The sequence below is a fragment of the Ylistrum balloti genome, unplaced genomic scaffold, assembly GCF_031769215.1.
Source record: "Ylistrum balloti isolate Yb309-2 unplaced genomic scaffold, AGI_CSIRO_Ybal_v1 Utg369640, whole genome shotgun sequence".
In the NCBI taxonomy this organism is placed as follows: Eukaryota; Metazoa; Mollusca; class Bivalvia; order Pectinida; family Pectinidae; genus Ylistrum; species Ylistrum balloti.
Window position 1 is genome coordinate 1,187,049 of NW_026781901.1, and position 13,114 is coordinate 1,200,162.

The 13,114-nt window shown below is 36.1% G+C and overlaps 1 protein-coding gene across 1 annotated transcript in view; it reads right to left on the minus strand.

Annotated features, from left to right (window-relative positions):
* The window catches only part of LOC132554329 (myosin-1B-like), a 28,869-nt gene continuing 15,755 nt past the window's right edge, over positions 1-13,114 (minus strand). The window contains exons 13-28 of the mRNA XM_060218638.1: positions 12,701-12,930; positions 11,994-12,084; positions 11,543-11,685; positions 10,933-11,052; positions 8,945-9,064; positions 8,069-8,215; positions 7,147-7,325; positions 6,815-6,969; positions 6,075-6,187; positions 5,662-5,739; positions 4,982-5,206; positions 3,816-3,920; positions 2,805-2,942; positions 2,327-2,488; positions 1,520-1,540; positions 1-123 (exon numbers count right to left, since the gene is read on the minus strand). Coding sequence (XP_060074621.1) covers positions 1-123; positions 1,520-1,540; positions 2,327-2,488; positions 2,805-2,942; positions 3,816-3,920; positions 4,982-5,206; positions 5,662-5,739; positions 6,075-6,187; positions 6,815-6,969; positions 7,147-7,325; positions 8,069-8,215; positions 8,945-9,064; positions 10,933-11,052; positions 11,543-11,685; positions 11,994-12,084; positions 12,701-12,930 — 2,150 coding nt within the window. The remainder of the gene's footprint in view (positions 124-1,519; positions 1,541-2,326; positions 2,489-2,804; positions 2,943-3,815; positions 3,921-4,981; positions 5,207-5,661; positions 5,740-6,074; positions 6,188-6,814; positions 6,970-7,146; positions 7,326-8,068; positions 8,216-8,944; positions 9,065-10,932; positions 11,053-11,542; positions 11,686-11,993; positions 12,085-12,700; positions 12,931-13,114) is intronic.

Below are 13,114 nucleotides of genomic sequence, written 5' to 3' on the forward strand. Positions count from 1 at the left end.
TCACCGCTTCATGTCCATTTCCAGTTGTTTGAGTCGCATGTTCAGCTCATTGTTCTCTTGTTTGATTTTGGTCATTTGTTCTCTCATAGCCTTCACTGCAGCATCAGAGGTACCACCCTTACCCTACAGGTAAATACGGAGATATAACTGTCAGGTGTACCACCCTTACCCTACAGGTAAATATGGAGATATAACTGTCAGAGGTACCACCCTTACCCTACAGGTAAATATGGAGATATAACTGTCAGAGGTATCACCCTTAACCTACTGGTAAATACGGAGATATAACTGTCAGAGGTACCTCCCTTACCCTACAGGTAAATACGGAGATATAACTGTCAGAGGTACCACCCTTACCCTACAGGTAAATACGGAGATATAACTGTCAGAGGTATCACCCTTACCCTACAGGTAAATATGGAGATATAACTGTCAGAGGCACCACCCTTACCCTACAGGTAAATATGGAGATATAACTGTCAGAGGTACCACCCTTACCCTACAAGTAAATATGGAGATATAACTGTCAGAGGTACCACCCTTACCCTACAGGTAAATACATAGATATAACTGTCAGAGGTGCCACCCTTACCCTACATTTAACTGTAAACTGTAGGTGATATTCTTGGCCATGCATACTGTATAAACATACTCCAGGTCGGATTATGACAGGCTTTATACTTGGAGAGAAATAAAGTTCAACTCCAATCTAAATGTAAAGCATTTAGTTCTATTAATTAACAAAGTCAACAGTAAACTAGTTGAAAATAAGGACCTAAAATGTTGGGATGATCATACATAGATATTGATATATTCTAGGTTTGGTGATGACAGTTGGAGTACTTTGAGAAAAATAAAGCTCAAGGCTGGACTAAACTGAAAACTTTAACATGGAGCAACTTAAGTCCAGTTAACAGCAAACTGAAGGTGAAAATCAGAATCTAAAATGTGGACTGGGATAATCATAAATAAATGTAAATAGTAAATAGTGTAATATATTCAAGGTTTCACTCTGAGAGTTTAAACACCTCAAGGGCAATAAAAGTCAACACCGCCTGAACAAAAAACTTTGACATGACACATTTGAATAACAAAGTTGAATGAACTATAAAATGTAGGTGAATATCCAGAATCTGAAATGTGTGTTGAAATGATCCTACATACATGTAGTGATATATGTATTACAGCTTCTGTTAGGAAACTTTACTTATTTAATTAAGCTCAATTTGGAGCCACATAAAATACACATTTAACACAGCAAGATCATTTAACAAAGTCTAATTAGTTGTCATCAATATATCACAATCTTTATGGAAGGCATTATCTAAGATACTCTTGCTTAAATAAAACCATTAAGTAGTTATGTTACTATAGCACTTGTTTTTGATGAACAAGTGTTGTTACCATGGACCAAAATCACTATTAAAATTTCAAGGGAGATAACTCAAATTCAAAATCCCACATATATTGCTACAGTTTACATATATCCTTGCATCAAGATGAAGCCACTGACACTTACCCCTGCTACTACAGCACCAATCTGTCAAAGACAGAAAACAATACATCTATAACAGAGGTACTAACAGGAGTTTCCAGTTCATAGGCAATTTGTTAAATGAGCCTAAATTCTTTAGAGATTGGGTTTGAAATATCCATATCATTTTAATAAACCCACTTTACATATCCTTGACTTATCTGTATGCTTTCTTAGAAAGCTTTTCTTTAAAGTTTTACATTGATTAGGGATAAGCAGATATTGTACAACACAATGAATACTTATACATTAGAACTGCTTTTAGAGTAAGTTATGAATCTCATAATTTATATGATGATGAAACCTGTGTATAATATTAGTATCAATAGACCAGTGTAACAAAGCTGAGATGAAATGTGTTGGTACTTATGCCTGGTTAACAGAGTTCCTGGTACTTACACCTGGTTAACAGAGTTCCTTGTACTTACACCTGGTTAACAGAGTTCCAGGTACTTACACCTGGTTAACAGAGTTCCTGGTACTTACACCTGGTTAACAGAGTTCCTGGTACTTACAGCTGGTTAACAGAGTTCCTGGTACTTACACCTGGTTAACAGAGTTCATGGTACTTACACCTGGTTAACAGAGTTCATGGTACTTACACCTGGTTAACAGAGTTCCTGAGATGAAATGTGCTGGTACTTATGCCTGGTTAACAGAGCTCCAGAGATGAAATGTGTTGGTACTTACACCTGGTTAACAGAGTTCCTGGTACTTACACCTGGTTAACAGAGTTCCTGGTACTTACGCCTTGTAAACAGAGTTCCTGAGATGAAATGTGTTGGTACTTACGCCTGGTTTTACTCCAGCAGATTCCAGCTCCTTGATCCTTTTCTCGAGTGCATTGATCCGTTTTTTGTCATCGTTGATTCTGGTCTGGTCCTTCTTTTCCTGTGCTGACACTGCATCTCTCACAGCCTTATCCTTTTCTGTTTTAGCATTCTTAAACTTGGCCTAAATGAAACACATATCTAATGTTTGAAATGTTTTTCTAATAATTACTATAATACTGGTCCATAAACAAAGTTTCAAATATTTCTTCAGTGATAGTAGTATTTTTACACTTTTGTTTGGTTACTGTACTGGTTTGGAGTTTGATCTTCATGTACTGCAGGTTCTTCATACTTAACAGACAGACATGAAACAAACACTCCTGTGAAATATTTATTCATTGTTCTTTAACAATTGCCACAACAATAAACATCTATTTTTCAAATGGAGTAACAATGTTTCACATTAGCTTATATATAATTCTATTCCAATGACCTACCTCCAGATCCCTATTTGCCGCTCGCTGGCTCTCCAGATTTTTGTTAGCACTGTCTAGCTTGGTCTGTAGTTCAGACAACTGACCAGTTAGTCCAGCAGCTGCTGTACCTGAGGTAGTCTTCTCCTTCTCAAGGGCTGCCTGGAGAGGATATATCACAAAGCTCATCAGGATATGCTGATACATTATACATTACCTGGTCATCCACTATCATGTCCCATGATCAATTTGATCATATTGTAAATTTAATCATCAACATAAGCATGTCTTCAAGGGAGATAAATGTGAAAATCTTCCTTTAGTTTCAAAAATACAAGTTATGTGATAAATGTAACCTTACATTTATGCCTATGTATAAAGACTTGTGGCAAATTATTGATAATTCCATCTTACATTGACACTCGAGTAAGATCCTCCATCTGCAAACGTTATTTCAATAAATGATTTGCAATTGGTTGCATTTGTTTTGAAAAATTTAATATTCCAATATCATATGATGTCTATGAAAATTCAGTAAGTTTGTCTCATCATTAAATAGGACTTAAGAGTATTTGTGTAAAACATCTGCCTTTGTTTTCTCATGTATGTCTCAACATTAAATCTGACTAAAGAGTATTCGTGTAAAACATCTGCCTTTGTTTTCTCTTTAATGATAAGAGTTATTTGCAAATACTAAACAAACCGTGTGCCTATTGACACTGGTTCAAAAGGAAATAATTAAGTTCAAAACCTGTCAGCAATTTAAAAGATCAAATTTGTTTATAACATCAATATTTGACCTCTAGAATTCTATGCCAAACATCCTGAAACTATTACTGACTAAAAAATAGACCAGTGCCCTCAATACAAAGCCTATCTCAGTAAAATATCATTGCTGCATAGACAGAATGGTAAAACACAATGTGCCATAGTCTATTTATTAACAGCAGCATAAACATTAAGATACAGTGATATGGTACATGAAAATCTATTTGACTTTAAACTTAGCAACACACAACGAATGTATAAACTCACAATCTTAGTCTGTAGATTTTTTATTTCCTTGGCTGTGTCCATCGGTACGTTGGCCAGTCTTTCCTTCTCCAACTCATCAATTCGAGTCTTGGACTTGTCCAGCTCCTGAAATATGTACATAAGATTAACCAGTTCAAATGTTACTCATTTATCATCACCCAACAAACTACTAGAGTTTGCTTGTTAAATTTTAAGTTTGTGAGAACTTGTTTAAGGTCAAGGTAAACATTGACCTAGTGACCTACATTCGATGAAATGTTAATATTCCAGGCTCCAAAAAGCTAAAGATATTGGATGTGCTAGATTTCATGATCAAAATAATGATCTCCTTAAGAAAATTCCTGATGTGATATAAGTCATGCTCGTTAGTATGTCAGGTGGTTCCATTGTAAGTAACCTTGTTTTCATTTGTGATTGTGATATTATTGACTCAGATTGAACAAGATTTAGACAGAATGTGCCGTAGATGAGGAATACTTCCTCTGAAACACATAGCCTTATTCTCCTTGTACTTTTACAGGAATCTCCATGTACACCTAGCTTTTGTTTAAATTTTGCCCTATTTTATTGAATTGTTTGAATGAAGATTTTGTTGATATCTTGGTATTTTCTATGCTACTTTTTGTGATTAGTGTAGTGTTTCGCAATCTACCTTGACATAGACAATAATAATATATAATAAGCAAATACCGGTGCTGTACTCTGAGTATGTACCTACCTGTTCCACAGTCTTTATGATAACCTTGGATGTTTTAAGAATTACTCTGTAAGTATGTACCTACCTGTTCCACAGTCTTTATGATAACTTTGGATGTTTTGAGAATTACTCTATGGATGTGTACCTACCTGTTCCACAGTCTTTATGATAACCTTGGATGTTTTAAGAATTACTCTATGGATGTGTACCTACCTGTTCCACAGTATTTATGATAACTTTGGATGTTTTAAGAATTACTCTATGGATGTGTACCTACCTGTTCCACAGTCTTTATGATAACCTTGGATGTTCCAAGAATTACTCTATGGATGTGTACCTACCTGTTCCATAGCCTTAATGATAGCCTTGGATGTTTTAAGAATTACTCTATAAGTATGTACCTACCTGTTCCACAGTCTTTATGATAACTTTGGATGTTCTAAGAATTACTCTATGGATGTGTACCTACCTGTTCCATAGCCTTAATGATAGCCTTGGATGTTTTGTTGTTGCTGTCTATTTTAGCTTTGATGTCAGCCTTCTCATTATTTGTCTCCTCTCGTAACACAGCCATCTGCTTGTGGAGGTTTTCGAGCTCATCCTTGGTGTTTTGGTGTGCAGCTTTTTCCTGAGACAAAGCTGTGTCCAAACTTGTTACCTGAGACTGGAGGCGGGTGATCTGTTCCGACAATTCCTGTTAATGAAGTCATTATAATAATGTAAAAAGTGACCAAAGGTTAAGGGGATAAGTTACCCATATCAATGTTATAGAAATTTTTCCCTCAATATTTTATTAACTTCATCTAAATTCCATCAACGATGGTCTTCTGTCTACTATTTATCTGACCTTCACCTCATAACCTGAGAAACATTTGTAAGACCTTGACCTTGTGAGCTGATCAAGTTGATAACCTCTGTAAAATGCCAATTGCCTTGTATGACCTTCATTTGACAACCAGTATGTATTTTACAGTTGCTAATATGTACATTTTAATTGTTAACATATAACAAAGAGTATAGATCATCAGATATCAAACATTTGTGTGTCAATGTTTTACTGTTTACCAGACCTTGAAATTCAGGTCCAGCAGTAAAGTAAATCAGCTGAATATTTATATAAGAAATGTGTTGAAGACTTTAAGTACTGACCTCTGTGTTGGTACCCATAGCTAGGGTGGTCTGGAGTTCTGCCTGATTCTTGGCCTCCTCCAATTTGGTTTCCAGGTCCTATTTACCATACACACATCATAAACTTTACATTGCCACTTATTTCAGTACAAATATACAACATTGCTTCTGTTAAAAAATTCTGATGAACTTTAAAAAAAAAAATTATGTCAATGTTTAAAATTCTGAATCATCAAATTTTAATGGTAATAATGTCTTTTCTTCCTTTTAATAGACACATTCTTCATTTACGTATACATTTCCAAAATCTAGCTCTAAAATTTATTGATGCCATGTTAATAATTAGATACATGTTTCATGTGACAGGCTTGTCAAGGAGGTGCACAGTTTACATAAGCCTAACAACACTATTCTTTTCAGCCTACAAGCCTCACCTTCATCTTGGCAGCCATCTGACTTCGCTCTTTCTTCAGTTCATCGTTCTCTGTCTCCAAGTCAGACACTTTGTTGTCCATTGCTGACATCTGGTGTTCAATCTGTTCCACCACTGCTCTCTCCTCTGTTGGCGAAATGTTGGTCAGACAATTTTTGTGACTATTTGATATTCATAGAATTTATCTTAGACATTAGTATACCTGGACTTGCTGTGGTATAATTAAACACTATCATATGCCTGGACTTGCTGTGGTATAATTAAACACTATCATATGCCTGGACTTGCTGTGGTATAATTAAACACTATCATATGCCTGAACTTGCTGTAGTGTAATAAAACACTACCAAACATATGTTGATATTATTTTCCAGTTTCCTTTTCAAGAATTGAGGGATGGAATAATATCATCACTTTAGTGTTTTTTAGGAAATATTTCAAAGTCTAACATAATCTCAATCAAAGTAGCATGATAAATTGTAAGTTGTTAAGTTTGAATTAAGTGTAGCATAAGACCACTCCATGTCAGCATAGAGATTTCTCTGTTAACAGTAACATATATGGTCATATGGTACACACTGTTTACTACATTCCAACAATAGTTTAATTGACACCAATATACATTGTACAGTTGAACAGTTGTAAATATATTCAATATGCTAATTGTGTGTTTAGGGGAGAATTTATAGCAGAAAAGACAGTGTAACAGAGTAGATCTTTTTATTTACTGATTAGGGCTACCTTTAATATCCTGTACTGAGGAAACTTGACGAGACACTGGAGCAATGTAGTCCCCTGTCTTCATAATCTGAAGAGCTTCCATATTTATTTTGGAATCATCTAGCACTGTCTTCTTTTCTTCCATGGCAGCATAAACCTTTTTCCCTTCAGCATCCCTAAAAATTTACACAGAATATTTCATAAACAAATTCAATTTACTTGTCATATGTAACCTGTGTATTGACGGTTTCCACTTTTATACTTCATAATACCTTAGTGTGATACCTGGTAATTGATATGTGTGTTATATAGAAGAAATACTTATCAAAGAAATACTTAAGAGGTAACACTACCTGTCTTTTTCACCAGAAGCTTTTCCATTCTTTTTCTTGTATTTCTCCTCCCATGTATCCACAGCTTTCTGGCTTTGGTCATAAGGAGACCTAGCTGAAGCCACATCAGCAGTAACCAGGGTCAGTTTGGTAACTACACCATTGGCTGCATCAGGATTCTCACCATGTATCTCATGTACCTAAACATAAAATTGTATCTCATGTACCTACACATAAATTTGTACCTTTTTACCTAAACATAAAATTGTATCTTGTGTACCTAAACATAAAATTGAATCTGGTGTACCTACACATAAAATTGTATATCGTGTACCTACACATAAAATTGTATATCGTGTACCTACACATAAAATTATATCTTGTGTACCTAAACATAAAATTGTATATCGTGTACCTAAACATAAAATTGTACCTCATATACCTACACATAAAATTGTATCTTGTGTACCTAAACATAAAATTGTATCTCATGTACCTAAACATAAAATTGTATATCGTGTACCTACACATAAAATTGTATATTGTTTACCTAAACATAAAATTGTATCTTGTGTACCTAAACATAAAATTGTATATCGTGTACCTAAACATAAAATTATATCTTGTACCTAAACATAAAATTGTATATCGTGTTCCTAAACATGAAATTGTATATCGTGTTCCTAAACATAAAATTGTATATCGTGTTCCTCAACATAAAATTATATCTTGTGTACCTAAACATAAAGTTGTACCTCGTGTTCCTCAACATAAAATTATATCTTGTGTACCTATACATAAAACTGTATATCGTGTACCTACACATAAAGTTGTATATCGTGTACCTAAACATAAAATTGTACCTCGTGTACCTACACATAAAGTTGTACCTCGTGTAGCTCCAATGTAAACAAAAATCTCAGAAAGCTACGGTATGACTTACATATTTAGCTACAGCTGCCAACAATTTTTTGGTTTTCTCAAACTCAGCCAGATCTTTGAGCTTGAGCTGAAGTTTGCTATGCTGTTTGGCCATTTTCATCATGTCCTTCCTCATCTCCTTTAGTTCACTCTTGATCTTCTCAATCTCCTAGAAGCCAATAAAATATAATGAATTTCCAGCTACTCAATTTAAAAACAAATAACAAGGTCAAGCACTTGTAGATAAACATTTATCTAAATATAGATTGATCCAGACATAAAATGACACTATGGTCTCCATTCTGCTTCAATAGAATATTCTAAACTACAGTATTAATATTCACTCAGACATGATATCATCTGAAACAATCCTAATTTCATACCACTTTTTATCTAAACAAAAGGTCCAAGGGGCCTGTATCCCTCATCTGGCTAATTCTGCTACCAGTATTTAGTCATTTAACAAAGAATTTCAAATATTACAAAAATATTCTGAAATATTTACTCTATAAGAGCCAAGCTTTGTGGTTAAACAGAAAACAAATTCACAATTCATAAAAAAATTGCTTCAAACCAAACTTGGACAATACTCCGGTACAGAAGAAGGATTTTAATTGGACCCACATCTCTGATGTCATACTCTTGGTTGATACAAAATTAGGCTTTCAGCTAGTTATGCTTCAGACCAAATTGTGACAGAATCAAGGCATTCTCACAAAAGAACGATTTTATACAGTGTCCTCTATTTTCACTATTTTTTGGTCAAAATCTGTTCAGTCGTTCATGACAAGTAGCTATTTTTAGTAAAATGCTGGTGGATACCGGACAAATGACAGATGCTGTGTCATGGCATATGAGCTCACTGGTCCAATGATTTTCTAGTGTAATATCAACTGACCTGTATTTTGTCAGAGATACGCTGTTCTTGATCTTGTATTCTGATGTCCTTCTCTGCTATCTCCTCTGTCTTTTTCTCTAACTGTTCCACCAGGTCGGCATGGCCAGGCACAGAACACTCCTAGAAGAAAACCAAAAACAATTTACCTACAAAAGTGTATTAAGGATGTTAACCAAGCCCAACACTGTACACTCCTTGAAGTTAATTCTACCTCCTATAGTTATAAACATAGTGGAGCTTCAAGAGTTCAGTATTGTAAAATGTATATTATCTAACACAGATTAAATACAGATATCACAGTTATGACAGTGAAAGCTTCACTGATAATTATTATATCTAGAGAATTACAGAACTAAGGGATTGGTGCTACTTACCTCTCCTCCACGACTTGACTGTACAGGGACTGGTGTTACTTACCTCTCCTCCACGACTTGACTGTACAGGGACTGGTGTTACTTACCTCTCCTCCACGACTTGACTGTACAGGGACTGGTGTTACTTACCTCTCCTCCACGACTGCACTGTACAGGGACTGGTGTTACTTACCTCTCCTCCATGACTTGACTGTACAGGGACTGGTGCTACCTACCTGTCCTCCACGACTTGACTGTACAGGGACTGGTGTTACTTACCTCTCCTCCACGACTTGACTGTACAGGACTGGTGTTACTTACCTGTCCAACACGACTTGACTGTACAGGGACTGGTGTTACTTACCTCTCCTCCACGACTTGACTGTACAGGGACTGGTGTTACTTACCTCTCCTCCACGACTTGACTGTACAGGGACTGGTGTTACTTACCTCTCCTCCACGACTTGACTGTACAGGGACTGGTGTTACTTACCTCTCCTCCACGACTTGACTGTACAGGGACTGGTGTTACTTACCTCTCCTCCATGACTTGACTGTACAGGGACTGGTGCTACCTACCTGTCCTCCACGACATTGACTGATATAGGGACTGGTATACTTACCTCTCCTCCACGACTTGACTGTAAGGATGGTTTGATTTTGTCCAACATTTGTTTTTATTTTGACTGTATTAGGTAACTGGTGTGTACTTACCTCTTCTAAATTTCATGGTTTTACTGGTTTATTTTTTTTTTATTTTTTAATTTGACTGTACAGGTTTTGGATAATCAATTCTCCTCCACGACTTGACTGTACAGGGACTGGTGTTATTTTACCTCTCCTCCACGACTTGACTTTTTGAAAATTAAAAATCTCCTCCACGAATAAAATGACTTACAGGGACTGGTGTTTTACCTCTCCTCCACGACTTGACAAACTGGTGTTACTTACCTCTCCTCCATGACTTGACTGTCAGGGACTGGTGCTACCTACCTGTCCTCCACGACTTGACTGTACAGGGACTGGTGTTACTTACCTCTCCTCCACGACTTGACTGTACAGGACTGGTGTTACTTACCTGTCCAACACGACTTGACTGTACAGGTACTGGTGTTACTTACCTCTCCTCCACGACTTGACTGTACAGGGACTGGTGTTACTTACCTGTCCACCATGACTTGACTGTACAGGTACTGGTGTTACTTACCTCTCCTCCACGACTTGACTGTACAGGACTGGTGTTACTTATCTGTCCAACACGACTTGACTGTACAGGTACTGGTGTTACTTACCTCTCCTCCACGACTTGACTGTTCAGGGACTGGTGTTACTTACCTCTCCTCCACGACTGCACTGTACAGGGACTGGTGTTACTTACCTGTCCACCATGACTTGACTGTACAGGACTGGTGTTACTTATCTGTCCAACACGACTTGACTGTACAGGTACTGGTGTTACTTACCTGTCCACCACGACTGCACTGTACAGGGACTGGTGATACTTACCTGTCCACCACGACTGCACTGTACAGGGACTGGTGATACTTACCTGTCCACCACGACTGGACTGTACAGGGACTGGTGTTACTTACCTGTCCACCACAACTGGACTGTACAGGGACTGTTGTTACTTACCTGTCCACCACGACTGGACTGTACAGGGACTGGTGCTGCTACAGGAACTATCGGTGCACTTGGTTCACTTGTACCTACATGGGCTGCTGTCTCTGCTGTAGCTACCTGGAGCTGTAGTGCCTAGTAATAAACACAATCATAAGTAAACAGACAACATTGTAGATATATTTTGATATCATTAATGCCCTTCTCTTTTAACAAAGAATTATATTTTGAATATGTTTTGTTTGATTTTGTTCATGGCATTTGTTTTTATTTTGTTTTGTTTCATTAATTAACTCTGAGTGTGTTTTTCTTTCTTTCTAAATTTCATGGTTTTATTTATTTATTTTTTTTTTATTTTTTAATTTCGTTTGCATTTTGGATAATCAATTTTCTTTTCACTTCACAAATAACAATGTTTAGATTTTAAAATGTCTCTCCATGTGCTCAACTTTTTGAAAATTAAAAATCATTTAGAAATAAAATATTTTTACGATTTTTTTTCCTATCAAACATCACTTAATTATCCCCATCATCACTCAGCATTGTATCATAAATCGTAACTCATTGAGACTTGTTCGAGCAGGGTATAAAGTGAAGGATTGTATCAAACCCATACAACACTCACTGTCATTTGTTCCAGCAGATTATTTCTCTCAGAAATCAGCTTATTCTTGTCCTCCAGCAAACCCTCATTTTCAGACTCAAGATCAGTGATTTTGTCCTCCAAGGTTGAAATCTTTTGTTCTGGTGATTCAACAGTTGTTGGATCTAGCAGAAAAAGTGAAAATTATATTTGATTTGAATCATTTTAGCATTTTGAATAAAATGAGATAGGAACGTTCAGCTTAGCTTCAAAACCATGCATCCCTATAAATTAATCATAACAGAGTATCAAACAATATATTTTAAATAAAAAAAAATACTAATTTAAAAGGTATATGATTCATGTGCTGTACATGTAGAATATCAAGTGCAGGACCCATTATCATTTATGCAAAATCTTTCAAATCGCCATGGCATGTATATCAATGTTGAAGTCCAAATAACCTATAGCTACAATATATATTTTCCTTTACCACTTTCTGTCTTGTTCTTCTCTAGCTTTTTAAGCAACTTCTTCATGTCCTTCTTCATTTCCCTGTTTTCTTTCTTCAATTCATCCAGTTCCTATCAGTAAGAAACAATTAGATTATATTCCTTTCTGCTCATAGATTAAGGTTTAAAATCATACCACTGGTTCTAGATTCATAACAAATTATTTGCTTACTTTGTTTCACTGTTCTAATAATCACAATAATAATTATACTTTAAATAAGATTCATGAAACAAAATAAGCAAACAATCTGATGTGAATTTACAGCAATATTAGTCTCTGTATTGTCAATTTACAGCACTATTTGTCTCTGTATTGTCAACTTACAGCACTATTTGTCTCTGTATTGTCAACTTACAGCACTATTTGTCTCTGAATTGTCAACTTACAGCACTATTTGTCTCTGAATTGTCAACTTACAGCATTATTTGTCTCTGAATTGTCAACTTACAGCACTATTTGTCTCTGAATTGTCAATTTACAGCACTATTTGTCTCTGAATTGTCAACTTACAGCACTATTTGTCTCTGAATTGTCAATTTACAGCACTATTTGTCTCTGAATTGTCAATTTACAGCACTATTTGTCTCTGAATTGTCAATTTACAACACTATTTGTCTCTGTATCGTTTGTGCTTTATCAACTTACAGCACTATTTGTCTCTGTATCATTTGTGTTTTATCAACTTACAGCACTGCTAGCTCCAGCAGCTGCAGCAGCTCCAGCTGCAGCCTTCAATGCAGCTATTTCCAGCTCCAGTTCACTAATGCGATCTCTCTGCTTGGACAGTTCTTCATTCTGCTGAGAAATCTGAGAGCTCTGGGTCAGGTTTTCCTGCTGCAGAGCTGATATCTGTTCTCTCAACTTACGGATCTCATCATAGGATGCCTCCAACTGCGTCACTAAGGCTGGATCTGGCACTTTTATCTATTGTTGTTAAGTAAAACAATGATATCAACAAAAGATGTTAATGTTATCAGTAAATCTATGTGTTCTGTTTCATTAAGGAACAGAAGTTATGTATAGTTTCAGCTCATAATATGTATGCATAATGAAACTAAGGGTCGGAAGACTGCATGTGACCTGCATCATGAAAATTTGTAA